Raw genomic sequence first — 15563 nt, forward strand, 5'->3', positions numbered from 1 at the left:
AAGATCAGATCTGATGCTGAAATGCCGAAAATAAAGCAAAATACTGTATTTATTTTTTCTTTTCTTGTACAATATATACATGAATATGTGTGTAAGTGTCTCGGTTTCCTTGAAGAGAAACAACACGTTCTCTTGCTTGATTGGGTTCAGTGTGGTCCTGATGTCACTCAGGGTTTCTCTCTCTCATCTCCAGGGTCTGTTTCTCACAGAAATCACATCAAACTAACATCTAAGTTACAAGTTTAGAGTGTTGTGGTGGACGGTGGGTTCACCTCATCAATCATTCATGTTTGCAATCGTATACTATCTACCACAATAATATCTACGTCTTACAAACAGAATGTTAACACATTAACCCTGTGTCTTTGGGTCAAAATAACCTAATTCTCCTTCCTTCCTTCCTTCCTTCCTTCCTTCCTTCCTTCCTTCCTTCCTTCCTTCCTTCCTTCCTTCCTTCCTTCCTTCCTTCCTTCCTTCCTTCCTTCCTCCCTTCTTCTCTTCCTCCTTCCTTGACTCAAAGACAGCACAAGGGTTAATGCTCAATAGTACACATATATGGTTCTTTAATATATTTGCATTATACTAAGATGCATTCATTTTCAATGGCTTTTGTCCTTACTTACTTTTATACGTTAAGTAGTTTTGAAACCAGTATTTTATACTTTTACTTGAGTAAAAAACTTGAGTTGATACTTCAACTTCTACAGGAGTATTTTTAAACTCTAGTATCTATACTTCTACCTACGACGGAGTATTAGGGCCAAACTAAGACAAAAAAAATTGGAAATTACGAGAATAAAGTCGTAAAATTACGAGAATAAAGTCATAATGTTGCGAGAATAAAGTCGTAATAGAATAAAGTCGTATTAGAATAAAGTCGTATTATGAGAATAAAGTCGTAATATTACGAGATTAAAGTCGTAATATTACGAGAATAAAGTCGTAACATTACGAGAATAAAGTCGTTACTTTACGAGAATAAAGTCGTAACATTACAAGAATAAAGTCGTAACATTACAAGAATAAAGTCGTAACATTACAAGAATAAAGTCGTAATATTGCGAGAATAAAGTCGTAACATTATGAGAATAAAGTCGTAACATTACAAGAATAAAGTCGTAATATTGCGAGAATAAAGTAGTAACATTATGAGAATAAAGTCGTAAAATTACGAGAATAAAGTCGTAATATGAGAATATAATTTATGAGCACTCTTCTCCCTGTGTAAAAATGAGGAATATTGAGCATCTTGTGAAGTTATATTTATATATTTATAATATATTACGACTTTATTCTCCTAATATTACGACTTTATTCTCAAAATATTACAACTTTATTCTCGTAATTTCCATTTTTTTTGTCTTAGTTTGGGCCTAATACTCCGCCGTATCTACCTGAGTAATGAATGTGAATACTTTTGACACCTCTAGTTCAGGTCCAGTTCCAGTTCCAGGTCCAGGTCCTAGTTCAAGTCCAGGTCCTAGTTCTAGTTCTAGTTCTAGTTCTCGTTCTAGTTCTCGTTCTAGTTCTAGTTCAGGTCCAGGCCAGCAGGGGGGGCCTATGGGGCCGGCGGCCGGCGCGCACTGCATTGTGGGAAGCAGGATTCAACATGGCCGCGGGTCTGAGCAGCAGGACCGGAGCTGCAGCGGGAAGGCCGTGAACCCCAGTCGGAGCAGAGCAGAACCCCCTCGCTTCCTCGCCTCCCTCACGCCGCGGAGAACCGGCACGGACTTCAGACGAGCCCTCCCCAGCAGCAGATAACCAAACCAGTGCGGATAAAGTCTCGTATGAATCCCGAGGAGAAGGAGGACTGTGAGTGTGCGCCACCACAGGCCCCGACCAGCCCCGCGGGAGCAGCTGCGAGGTGGGGGCAAAAACTACGCGAGCACCGGGGATGCAGCCGGGGCCCGGGGGTAGCATTAGCCGCGGCTAACGCAGCGGGCTGCGTGCATGCTGCTGTTTTACTCATTACTGCTGATTAAAGTTCCCCTGCAATGGGGTTAGCAATCAATAAACCATCTTTATTTGCAGGTTAGGGGTGATACGTGCAGGAAAAGCTGCAGAAATGTTGTCAGGATGGGCTGCAGGAGCTAATGTTGCTACATGTCAGTGTCAGGATTGGTTTATTTGATTATTGGTTTATTTAAAAAGGATCCCCATTAGTCTATATTAGACTATTCCTCCTGGGGTCCACACATACACATACAAAAGATGACAATAATACAACTCAAAAAGGGTGAAAAACATTCACCTGAATTCCTGAAATAATGAATTAAAACAAAAATTAAAGATTATATATATTATAATATTTGCTACTATCACCACATCTGTTCCACTTTGGAGCAAAATAGTTTGCAACGACTTTATAATTTATAATATACCCATACCTCTATTTATAGTAGTATAAATATATTACATATCATAATATACTCATACATTATAATTAGGAGTGGGACGATACAGGTAACTCATGATTCAATACTGTGGTGATATGTGGTCCACGATAACGATAATATCACGATATCTACGATATTCGATATATTGTAAGAAATTTCATCAACGATATATCACGATATAAGTGACTGAAAAAGAAAAAAACACCCATAAAAAGGAAAACGTCTGTAGTTATGCATTTATTCAAAGCCAAAACTTCATACAATGTACAAAGAAAGTGCATTTGTATATTTCCTCACTGCCTGCTAGGCTTGTAAATGTAAACACTGTACAGCTGGACAAATTGAAGTGCATGAACAATAGTGCGGCGACAACCACGTAAATCCAGTGTCTGTTGTAATAAAATATTGATATTTGCGGTCAGTTTATCGATTATTTATTGCGACAGAGAGCGCAGCAATATATTGCAATATCGATTTTTTTTTTTCCCCACCACTAATTATAATATACTCATACTTCTATACTATATATACACTCATAGCCTACAGTGATTTAGAATATATTTAGTGATGCACCGAAATGAAAATTTGTGGCCGAAACCGAAAATAATAATAAACACTTGGCCGAATACCGAACAATACCGAACATGGTTCTTCAGCAGTTTTTCATTTATTTTGCCAATTTTTTCACCATTGCATAAATCATATAAATTTGATTTAGGCATGCTATTCAAAGAAAAAAATATTTTACAAAATTACAAGGTAGAACATATTTATTGAACATAAAAAAATTAAACTTTTTTAATTTCCCAGCATTATATTGTTTTGGTTCCACCTCCTGGTGAATGTTAGGTAAAATTCTTATGTGGTTACTTTTTGGTTGGCCAACGATTTATGTGCAATGGGACGGAGCGGCCAGTCTATTTCCTTATTTTACAACGCCGTTATTAATTGTTCGGTTTTTTTCCCCACTTATTCCACCGAACACTCAGTGTTTTTTTGCCATTTTCGACCGAACAATTTCGGTTACCGAACAATCGGTGCATCACTAGAATATTCCGAATGTTTCCATAACCGGAATATTAGCAATAACCCGAATTTTGACTGCATGTAAACGTAGTCACTCATAGCCTACAGTGATTTAGAATATATTTACTATTAAATTTATAATATACATACAATTTGCACAATAATAATAATTTGCACAATATAAACCTAGGACCGATCATGACTTCCTCCTGAACCACAGCTGCTTCAGTCTCCTTTTAAAACCTCACATCTTGTTTATTACAACTAGACATGGCGGAGATGGTTCCAGTGTGCGACTGCTCTATACATTACTGTTTTTTTCAATGCATTGGTTCTGGGCATAGACAGAGAAAAGAGGATGTTACATCCCACTAATGTCTCCCATCAAAGTGTTCAGGTCACTCCAGCATCAGTCTGGAAAGGAGACATTTAGTCCACGGGCCAGAGACCAAAATTTAACTTACCACTCAAGGTGACCAAACTTACTTATGATTTTTGAAAATATTCATGTCTATAGATGATATTTTGGTCTGATAACCTTCCTGAGTGGCAGCTGGATCAGAGTTACCACCCCCTTCAGAAAATTACATTTTAGATGCTGCTGCATATCCTGGTTTAGACTCATGTACAGGATTTCTGTCAATATTTCATAATATTGTGTTTGGTATCATTTTAAAGGGGGACTTTTAAGCTTTCATTCAAGCTAAGATGTGAATATTTCTGACCAACATAGAGGTCACTGCAGCTCTTTAAACTATAAACTAGAAATGCACCGATCGATCGGTATCGGCCCGATAATGCCCCTACCGGTTTTGATCGGAGATCGGAAAATAATAGTTCAAGCAGCCGATCAGATGACTTTTACAACTCTACTCTTTGTAAGCCGTCTCTAGAGGGTAAAATATTGCCTCAGCCTGCAATAAAACAGTCAATTCATGACACTTTTTCATCTCCTATTTTTTATATCTAATAATACAATGTCAGTGTTGTGTAGATGAGACAACACTATTGACGAATTTATGGATTTCACGCTGTGATTGGGATCGGCAGATACTGATTTTGGAGATCAGTTATCCTGATCGGTCCTCAAAATCCTGATCGGTGCATCTCTACTAGGGATGGGCGGTATGGACTAAAATTTTTATCACGATAATTTCTGGCATTTATCCCGATATCAATAAAAATGACGATAGAAAAAATACCAATTCAACTCCACCTTTGTAACTATAAATCTATCACCACATTCAGTCTTTGGAGCCCCCAAAACAAGTTTTCTTAGCTTATAAAATCACAAAGTAGAAAAAAATACAACTTGATAAATAAAGAAACGGGACAAATAAATAAAAGTTCACTGAAAATAAAATCCTATCAGTAGCCCCTTTCACACAGAGATTCCGCAATATTGGTGTAAAGAAGTCCTGCCAATACGCCGCCTTTGTTGGTTCACACAGAACCATACAACGCCGGCATAACGCCGCTCCCGTCTGTAAATTCACACAGCATGCCGGCGTTCCGCAATCAGAGGCGTGACGACAGCGTCAGCGTCTAGTGGCATGCCGGCATGCCGGCTGTGTCATTCACACAGACCCCGTTTCGGCTCTGTGACTACCTCCGCTGCCGGCTTATTGGTGGGGCCACTTGGCCCCCCCATTCCGCCTCCGTGACTTTCACACAGAACAGCGAGGCGGCTTAAAGGCGCAACGTTCCCGCCTCGAACTGGCTGTGTGAAAGGGGCTAGTGATGACCTCTTCTAATATAAATAAAATGTGCAAATTAACCTGTGGTTGGAACATGCCACAAATTAGATACTATTGACATTTTTTTTCGTAATAGTCAAACGTTATATCAAAATGTAACAACCATTTCCTTCTGTTTTTTGCAGACTCTGTATATAATAGATGATGTTTGTTCCTCGTCACTCTTTTTAAATCCAAACCAGTTCCAGATAACGGAGCTGGAGCCTCGTTTAACAACGAGCTCCTCGCTCTCAGATCCGCCATGTTTGTTACACAAAAACATCATCAACGGGAATTTATCGTTTTTACCGTGAGATGACAAATTCTTACCGTGGGGAATTTTTTTGACGAATATCGTGAACGGTAAAATATCGCCCATTCCTAATCTCTACTATAAACAACACACTTTTTTTACACAATTTTCGCCTAAATTCGCCTGTGTCATCTAGGAACAACAGAGACACAAAATACAAAAATTGGAATACTCAGAAGACAATAAGGATTCAAGAAATGTATAATATACCCCATAATATATCATTGTTGCAGGTCATTTTGAGCCTTAAACTAGAAGAGCATCATTAGGCTCCTATGAAACTATAACAGCCACTAATGTCACAAACTGGTCTTTATCATGCAAATACACGACATAAAGGACATAACAATGAGATAAAGAATCAACTTAGTTTTATAAACAACATAAGAGACACAAAATACAAAAAATAAAAATACAAAAACTGGAATACTCACAGGACCATAAGGATTCAGGAAATGTATAGTACACCCTATTTAGAATCATCAATTAACCTGAAGGGGGTGGTAACTTCATGAGCTGATAACTATGATCCAGCTGCCACTCAGGACGGGTTATCTTATCAAAATATCATCTATAGTCATGGATCTTTTCAAAAATCATAAGTAAGTTTGGTCACCTTGAGTGGTTCTGATATCTGGTCTGGACTAATTATTTTACTCTCAGCAAACACGGATGTTAAGTGAGCTTTGATTGACAGTTGCTGCGCTTATTTCAGCATCATTTACATCCCCGTTTCATTTAAACAGAGCTGGGTACAGTAGCCAAAAATTGTACTCAAGTAAAAGTACTGTTACTTCAGAATAATATGACTCAAGTAGAAGTAAAAAGTAATCATCCAAATAATGACTTGAGTAAAAGTAAAAAGTACTTGGTGAAAAAACTACTCAAGTACTGAGTAACTGTTGAGTAACGTCTGATTTATTTTTTTAACACAACCATTCAAACAGACAAAAGTACAAAATAATCATCTTCAGGGAAATTAAATCAATAAAATAAATTAAAATTAATAAAAAATAGCTTAAATTAAAATAATCTTAAAGTAAATTCAAGTACTTTAATAAATAAGAAAATAAATCAAATAACACAATAAAAAAATAAATTAAGCACAAGTAGCACAAAATTTCCAGCCTTTGTACTTTTCTTTATTACCAGGCAGAACTAGAACAAACATGAACTCATAGAAACTCTGTGTGTGTTTGAGTCTGTGTAAATGTGACTAAACATGCAAAAACAAACATTTTTCCCAAAGAATCACCCAGTGATGTCATGAGGTTGACGCGTACGTGGAAAAAAGGGATAAAAGAAAAGTAACAGCTCAACGTAGCCTAATGTAGCGGAGTAAGAGGAACAGTTTCTTCTTCACAAATCTACTCAAGTAAAAGTAAAAAGTATAGTGATTCAAAACTACTCCTAAAAGTACAACATTTCCCAAAACGTACTCAAGTAAATGTAATGGAGTAAATGTAACTCGTTACTACCCACCTCTGCTTTTAAAGGTCTGTGTCAGACTCCTGCAGAGGATTGTCTCAAGAGTTGCAAACTAAACCGACCCTAAACTGTCCAGATGAACTCAGATGACTGACGTGTGGAGCCTCTTTCCAGTTGTTTTGATTATAATCGTTCTTGTGTGTTGTTTTTATCCAGAAAAAACGAGGAGCTTGACCTAGAAAACCCAGAAGCAAGCCGGATGTAAGTCCAACTCTTTTATTCTTCCCACAGTTCACGTCTACACACACAGGGGTGGGCAATCCTGGTCCCGGGACCGCCCGTCCTGCATGTTTTATACGTTTCCCTGCTTTAACACACCTGATTCTAATCAATGGTCGTCATCAGCTTGTCATCCAGGGGCCGGATTCACCAATATGTTCTTAAGAACGATCTAAGAAATGTCTTAAGATCTAAAATTAAGAAGTTCATAAGAAAGTTCTTAAGTGCAATTCCTCAATATTTTCTTAAGAACTGTAATTTCTTACAAATTTCTTATTTTGATTACTTAAGAACTTCTTAAAATATGTCATTGCATTGCACGCGCCAACAAACAACATTTATAGGTAGTTTGGTCTTAACCGTCAGTCACTCACTAAACATGGAGAAGGAGAAAAAGAGATGCAGGAACTTTTCAAGGTTATGGTGGATGAAATTAATGTGTGAAAAAAAATACTATTGGGGAAAATTAATAATAATGAACTACCACGCTAACTAACATGCTAACAAACAGTTAACAGGCTCTTTGTGTAATTAATTACAAAGTATTTCCTCAAACTATGACCTACTAGTCTAAACTTGTCTAAAATGTGTTGAAAAAGGTGAAATTAGAGGCTTATTATTATTACTTTTTCACAGAAGAAATTTTAAGACAGGTCAAGGTTGTCTTAAAGTTAAGAAAAAAGTCAAGAACAAATTTGAGAACTTTTATTTCAAGAATACCATTTATTCTTAAGTTTTTTTCTTAAGAAGAAACTTAAGAAGAAAGTTGAGAAAATACTTAAGAACTTTTTTGGAGAATATGACTTCTTCTCTTTTTTTCTTCTTAAGACTGAACTTAAGAAAAAAATGACACCTAAGAAGATTTTTTTTCTTAAGAATGTTTTGTGAATCCGGCCCCAGGATTGCCCACCCCTGGTCTACACACTAATATTTGAATACATCTCCTCCTTTTTTCCTCCTATTATTCACTAATGTTTGATCTTTTTATAGAGAAATCTGTCAAGGAGCAAAGTTTGGGTTCTTTCAGCAAACTATTACAAATAATTCAAAGTATGAAGATGCACTGCTTCAGTTTCAGGACAGAAATCAGTGCTCACAAGTATATTTCTATGAGTTTTCTAGGAGTTCTTCCCCCAAACTGTTGGTCTGATGAACTCCCATCACTCATAGTCTCAGAGTAATCAATCACTGTGAAATAATAATAATAATAACCACAATCATATGCTGTAACAATGCACATTTCAATAATCATATCTACCTCATACTGCTGTGCTTTCACTTTTTTAAAATGTATATATGTTAATAAGAGCTGTAATTTGTCTATTTACCGTACAGTGAGCAAAAATGACCGAGTCAAATTCCCTGTCCTGTTTGACCTGGCTTGGCCAATAAACCTGGGGCCGGATTCACCAATATGTTCTTAAGAACGATCTTAAGAAATGTCTTAAGATCTAAAATTAAGAAGTTCATAAGAAAGTTCTTAAGTGCAATTCCTCAATATTTTCTTAAGAACCGTCTTAAGAACTGTCATTTCTTACGAATTTCTTATTTTTCCTACTTAAGAACTTCTTAAAATATGTCATTGCATTGCAGGCGCCAACAAACAACATTTATAGGTAGTTTGGGTCTTAACCGTCAGTCACTCACTAAACATGGAGAAGGAGAAAAAGAGATGCAGGAACTTTTCAAGGTTATGGTGGATGAAATTAATGTGCGAAAAAAATTACTACTGGGGAAAATTAATAGTAATTACCGTAACTACCACGCTAACTAACATGCTAACAAACAGTTAACAGGCTCTTTGTGTAGTTAATTACAAAGTTTATCCTCAAACTATGACCTACTAGTCTAAACTTGTCTTAAATGTGTTGAAAAAGGTGATATTAGAGTCTTACCTTTTCACAAAATAAATTTTAAGACAGGTCAAGGTTGTCTTAAAGTTAAGAAAAAAGTCAAGAACAAATTTGAGAACTTTTATTTCAAGAATACCATTTATTCTTAAGTTTTTTCTTAAGAAGAAACTAAAAAATGTATCACGATAATTTCTGACATTTATCCCCATAACGATAAAAATGATGATAAAAAAAATACCAATTCAGCTCCACCTTTTTAACGATAAATCTTTCTTTCTTTCTTTCTTTCTTTCTTTCTTTCTTTCTTTCTTTCTTTCTTTCTTTCTTTCTTTCTTTCTTTCTTTCTTTCTTTCTTTCTTTCTTTCTTTCTTTCTTTCTTTCTTTCTTTCTTTCTTTCTTTCTTTCTTTCTTTCTTTCTTTCTTTCTTTCTTTCTTTCTCATATCTTTCTTTCTTTCTCATATCTTTCTTTCTTTCTTGCTCATTTCTTTCTTTCTTTCTTTCTTTCTTGCTCATATCTTTCTTTCTTTCTTGCTCATATCTTTCTTTCTTGCTCATATCTTTCTTTCTTTCTTGCTCATTTCTTTCTTTCTTTCTTTCTTTCTCATATCTTTCTTTCTTTCTTGCTCATTTCTTTCTTTCTTTCTTTCTTTCTTGCTCATATCTTTCTTTCTTGCTCATTTCTTTCTTTCTTTCTTTCTTTCTTTCTTTCTCATATCTTTCTTTCTTTCTTGCTCATTTCTTTCTTTCTTTCTTTCTTTCTTGCTCATATCTTTCTTTCTTTCTTGCTCATATCTTTTTCTTTCTTTCTTGCTCGCTCATATTTTTTTCTTTCTTTCTTTCTGGCTTCAATGGGAATTTATCGTTTTTACTGGCATTTTTTCCGATAACAATAAAAATGACAATAAAAAAAATACCAATTCAACTGTAATGACTCAAGCTCCTCGCTCTCAGATCTGACTTTCTTTCTTTCTTTCTTGCTCATTTTTTTCTTTCTTTCTTTCTTTCTTTCTTCAACGGGAATTTATCGTTTTTACCGCGAGATGACAAATTCTTACCGTGGGGAATTTTTTTGACGGTTTATCGTGAACGGTAAAATATCACCCATTCCTAATAATTACAACCTCAGACCTGTTTATTCTGAGTACAGTAAAAGTGAAAAGGGGGCAAGGCTCCTGGAAGTATAATTTGTCAAATATTTACATGAAAGTAATACAAAAAAAAAATGTGAGTAAACCCTCTGTTCATTGGATCTTGTGTTTGAGTTTGAGGTGGCAACATTAAGTCTCATCCTCCTCTCTGTCTTCCCCGTCCCGTCTGGTCCTGGTCGTCGTGGCGACCCCAGGAAGCGAGCGGCTGCCAAGCATCTAATAGAGCGCTACTACCACCAGTTAACGGAGGGCTGTGGGAATGAGTCGTGCTCCAACTCGTGGTGTGCCTCGTCCGTGGGTTTCAGCCGCATGGACAACAATGCAGCAGCGGTCAAAGCCCTGGAGCTGTACAAGCTCAACGCCAAACTGTGCGACCCCCACCCCTCCAAGAAAGGCACCGCCTCCACCTACCTAGAGAGCTGCACCCGCAGCAGCTCGGCCGCCAGCAACCGGCATGTCAACCACAAAGACGTCCATCCTGCACGGGACAATTTCAAAGGTGAGCTGGCGCTCGGAGCACGAAGGACAGTTCATCTTTGAGAGCTGGGGATTATCTGTCATGTTTTTCAAGATATTGTCGCCATTAAATGTCAAGATTCGATTCCTAGTCTTAAGATTCAGAATCGATTATCAAGATTTGATTCGATTCTGATTAGGCCTGTGTTGAAAAAATCGATTTCCCAATTCTAAATCAATTCTCATTAATTCCTAAAAATCGATTCATATGTCTAAAGATCGATTTTTTTTTTTTTTTTTTTTTTTTTTCATCATTACATTACAACTTTTGGTTATGTTTTTGTTTATCCCCAAAAAAGGAATGTTTTGTTGGACACGAGAATAACTGGTGTCATGTTTTTGCCTTTAAATATGTTTAAAGGTATGAAAACATTAAAGTGTTAGGTTATAATTGCATAAATTGTCTATATTTCATTACTTTATATACTGTCTTGGGGTTACATTTGCATAAAATGCTGAAAAACCAAATGCTCAAAAATTAAAAACCAAAATAGACCGAAAATGGAACAAATAAAAACGGAATGTGGGAAAAAATTAAACCGATTTCATCCGTCTCTGTTTCCTCCCTGGATCTGTTTAATAGTAATATGTTGCAGAACTACAGTCATATAATTCATGCAACAACTGAAAAAACTGTTTTAATAACACTAACCCAAATCAATATCGGAATCAAATCAAATCTTGATAATCGATTCTGAATCGTAATCGAATCGATTCTTGACATTTGAATCGATCCTCAGCCCTAATTCTGATATTGATTCCGGTTAGTGTTATTAAAACAGTTTTTTCAGTTGTTGCATGAATTATATGACTGTAGTTCTGCAAAATATTACTACTAGTATTATATTGAGATTCAACAGCAAGTATTGCAGCTAATGATGCTGTAAGGACCAATCAGCTCCCAGAATGCTGATAGAACTGCTTTCAGAAACATCGTGGGTCAGAATTACCAAACAGATCCAGGGCAGAAAACGGAGGACGAAAGAAATTGCTTTTATTTTTTAACACATTCCGTTTTAATTTTTTTCCATTTTCGGTCTATTTCGTTTCTATTTAATTTTTGAGAATTTGGTTTTCAGCATTTTTTGCAAATGTAACCCCAAGACAGTTTATAAAGTAATGAAATATAGACAACTTATGTAATTATAACTGAAAACTTTAATGATTTCACACCTTTAAACATATTTAAAGGCAAAAACATGGCACCAGTTATTCTCGTGTCCAACAAAACATTCCTTTTTTGGGCATAAACAAAAAAAATACCAAAAGTTGTAATGTAATGATGAAAAAAAATTGATCTTTAGACATATTAATTGATTTTTAAGATTTAATATAAGAATCGATTTAGAATTTTTTCAACACAGGCCTAATGAAATGTGTGTTTCTGTGTTTAGATGTATCTTACCTGACAGAAGAGAAAGTGTACGAGATCCTAGACATCTGCGGAGAGAAGGAGGATTACTCGCCCCTGATCCGGGTCATCGGCCGGGTCTTCTCCAGCGCCGACGGGCTGGTGCAGAGCTTCCGCAGGTCCAAACCCCACACCAAGGAGGAGCTGAAATCCCTCCAAGGTAAGGACGAGGACAAGGACGAGGACGAGAAGGAGGCGGCGGCCTGCTCGGCCACGGCCATGGAGGAGGACTCTCCCACGTCCTCGCTGCCGTCGCGGCTCGGCGAGGGCTCCTCGGGGGAGAACGACGTCCAGAAGCTGGCGCCCGACGAGGTGTCGGTGGACATCGACGCGGTGCGCCGCGTCTACGAGCGCCTGCTGTCCAACGAGAAGATCGAGGCGGCCTTCCTGAACGCCCTGGTCTACCTCTCGCCCAACGTGGAGTGCGACCTGACGTATCACAACGTGTATTCCAGAGACCCGAACTATCTGAACCTGTTTGTGATCGTGATGGAGAACAGAAACCTGCACAGCCCCGAGTACCTGGAGATCGCGCTGCCGCAGTTCTGCAAGGCCATGAGCAAGCTGCCGCTGGCGGCGCAGGCCAAGCTGGCGCGCCTGTGGGCGCACTACAGCGCCCAGCAGATCCGCCGCATGATGGAGACGTTCCAGCAGCTCATCACCTACAAGGTCATCAGCAACGAGTTCAACAGCCGGAACCTGGTGAACGACGACGACGCCGTGGTGGCCGCCACCAAGTGCTTGAAGATCGTGTACTATGCAAACGTGCTGGGCGGAGACCTGGACATGGATCACAACGAGGAGGAGGACGAGGTAGTTTATAGCTGTTTATTATAAAATGTATAGGAATCGTTCAGTTTGTGATACAAGCATGACATTTGGTACACATAGCCAAAGGTTTCCCCAAAAGATATGGACGTGGAGCCATCGGGAATTTTCAACATGGACACAACTGTTTTCTAATGAGTCTACACCCCTTTTTTTTTCCTCTTTTTTCTCTTTTTTTCATCTTTTTCTCCCTTGTTTCTCTTTTTTTCCTCTTTTTGCCATATTTGTTTCCTATTTTTTCATCTTCTCTTTTTTCATCTTTTTTTCCCCTTTCTTTCTTTTTTTCCTATTTTTTTTTTCCATATTTTTTCATCTTTTTTCATCTTTTTTTCCCTCGTTATTTTCTCTATCCCCAAATGATATGGACGTGGAGCCATCGTGAATTTTCAACATGGACATAACTGTTTTCTAATGAGTCTACACTCCTCTTTTTTTCCTTTTTTTCATCTTATCCTTTTCTCCTTTTTTTCTCTTTTTTCCCTATTTTTCCTATTTTTTCATCTATTTTTCATCTTCTCTTTTTTCATCTTTTTCTCCTCTTTCTTTCTCTTTTTTCCATATTTTTTTCATCTTTCTTCTTTTTTTCTCTATCCCCAAAAGATATGGACGTGGAGCCATCGTGAATTTTCAACATGGACATAACTGTTTTCTAATGAATCTACACTCCTCTTTTTTCCCTCTTTTTCTCTTTTTTTTCATCTTATCTTTTTCTCCTTTTTTTTTATCTTTTTGCCATATTTTTTTCCTATTTTTTCCTATTTTTTTCATCTTCTATTTTTTCATATTTTTCTCCTTTCTTTCTCTTTTTTCCTATTTTTTCCATATTTTTTTCATCCTTTTTCCTCTTTAATTTCCCTCTTTTTTTCATCTTATCTTTTTCTCCTTTTTTTTATCTTTTTGCCATATTTTTTTCCTATTTTTTCCTATTTTTTTCATCTTCTCTTTTTTCCTATTTTTCTCCTTTCTCTCTCTTTTTTCCTATTTTTTCCATATTTTTTTTCATCCTTTTTCCTCTTTTTTCCCTCTTTTTTTTTTTTTCTCTATCCCCAAAAGATATGAACGTGGAGCCAAGGAAAAAGAGGAAAACAAGAGGAAAAAAATATGGAAAAAAAGAGAAAAAAAGAGCCAGGGCAAACTGGCAACTCATTTCAACTAATCACTCATTAGAAAACACTTGTTTCTGGCGGCCATTTTGAAAAATGGCTGCCATGGGCGCCATGTTGAAAATTCACGATGGCTCCACGTCCAATTATTTTTGGAATGCCTTTGGCTCTGTACCAAATGTCATGCTTGTATCCCAAACTGAAGGCTTGTTTTGGTTATCTCCTGCACTAGGAGCCCATCCCCGAGTCCAGCGAGCTGACGCTGCAGGAGCTGCTGGGGGAGGAGCGGCGGAACAAGAAGGGCCCGCGCGTGGACCCGCTGGAGACGGAGCTGGGAATCCGCACCAACGACTGCCGGCGGCCGCTCATCCCCTTCGAGGAGTTCGTCAACGAGCCGCTCAACGAGGTCCTGGAGATGGACAAGGACTACACCTTCTTCAAGGTGAGAATTAAAACCATGTCCAAACATTAACCCGTTTAAAAACAAATATAAAAACATGATTCTCACGAGGTACAAAGAGGAAGGAGTTTAGCGGCTTTTAGGGGCCTGATATAAACACTGTTGGTGAATGAGTAGATTTGTGTTTGGGGTGTAACGATACACTAATCTCACGATACGGTACGATACACGATATTGAGGTCACGATAACGATACGATATTTTAGCAGTATTTTTTTAACAACCTTGAATGAGGAACATATGACTGGAAAAAATGTTTTTTTGTTTGAAAGACACAAAATACAAAACAATACTGTACGTTTGCTCTATTGTTACAGTTTGTAATGCTTTATAACTGTTTAAGTTTTAAAGAGAAAGCCAGGCCAACCATTTTCCACAAACTGAACTAAAAGTAAATGTCAGGTTTGCATTATGATCTTCAGTTTCATACAAGTACAAATATTTAGCCACAAACTGAATAGTTTCTCTCATGTATGATTTGACTTTTTCTTTTCCAATTTAAATTTAACAACTAAAATTAAATAAATAAAAATAAATAAAAAAATACAGTTTTACATCATAAAACAGATTGATTCATGCTCACCTTATAAGTGTAAGAGGAGATTTATTTTTGTTAAGAAGGTTATTTCATTATTTTATAAATATATTCTTTATATTCTGATGTAAATCAGGGACTATAATGACACTAGTCAGTTTATCTGTAGTGATTAGTCTGTTTTAGATTGGGCGGAGTGATACGCCACAGTACGGCACTAGGTGCTGTGTTGATGTTCTAAAATCCTACACTGTTGAGGGACATTAAAGTACACTGGAACTCAGCAGAAGTTGTCCCTGTGTTTATCCTACTCACCACCCCAAAAAGGTTTAATTTAATAAGGTAAGGCTTAACTCTACACCAGACTTACATAAGTAAAGGTTCAGAGCTCAAAACCCTGCAAGAGTCCCGTGATCGGGACCAAAACGGTACTAGTTTCCTCTGAGCGGAGGAAGATTTTGGTCCGTGGGTCGAGGCGCGTTACTAGTAAATACAATAGATTAATATTAATAACCCAATATTTGTCACCTC

At 37.3% G+C, this 15563-nt stretch overlaps 1 protein-coding gene across 1 annotated transcript in view; it reads left to right on the forward strand.

The window, feature by feature from the left end:
* Nucleotides 1-1602: 1602 nt before the first annotated feature.
* Nucleotides 1603-15563, forward strand: part of ube3a (ubiquitin protein ligase E3A) — a 34067-nt gene continuing 20106 nt past the window's right edge. Inside the window, exons 1-5 of the mRNA XM_061715974.1 lie at nucleotides 1603-1864; nucleotides 7116-7160; nucleotides 10375-10679; nucleotides 12091-12920; nucleotides 14271-14480. Of these exons, the coding sequence (XP_061571958.1) occupies nucleotides 1788-1864; nucleotides 7116-7160; nucleotides 10375-10679; nucleotides 12091-12920; nucleotides 14271-14480 (1467 nt within the window). The 5' untranslated portion in view covers nucleotides 1603-1787. The remainder of the gene's footprint in view (nucleotides 1865-7115; nucleotides 7161-10374; nucleotides 10680-12090; nucleotides 12921-14270; nucleotides 14481-15563) is intronic.

Source organism: Cololabis saira, chromosome 24, assembly GCF_033807715.1.
Source record: "Cololabis saira isolate AMF1-May2022 chromosome 24, fColSai1.1, whole genome shotgun sequence".
Taxonomy (NCBI): domain Eukaryota; kingdom Metazoa; phylum Chordata; class Actinopteri; order Beloniformes; family Belonidae; genus Cololabis; species Cololabis saira.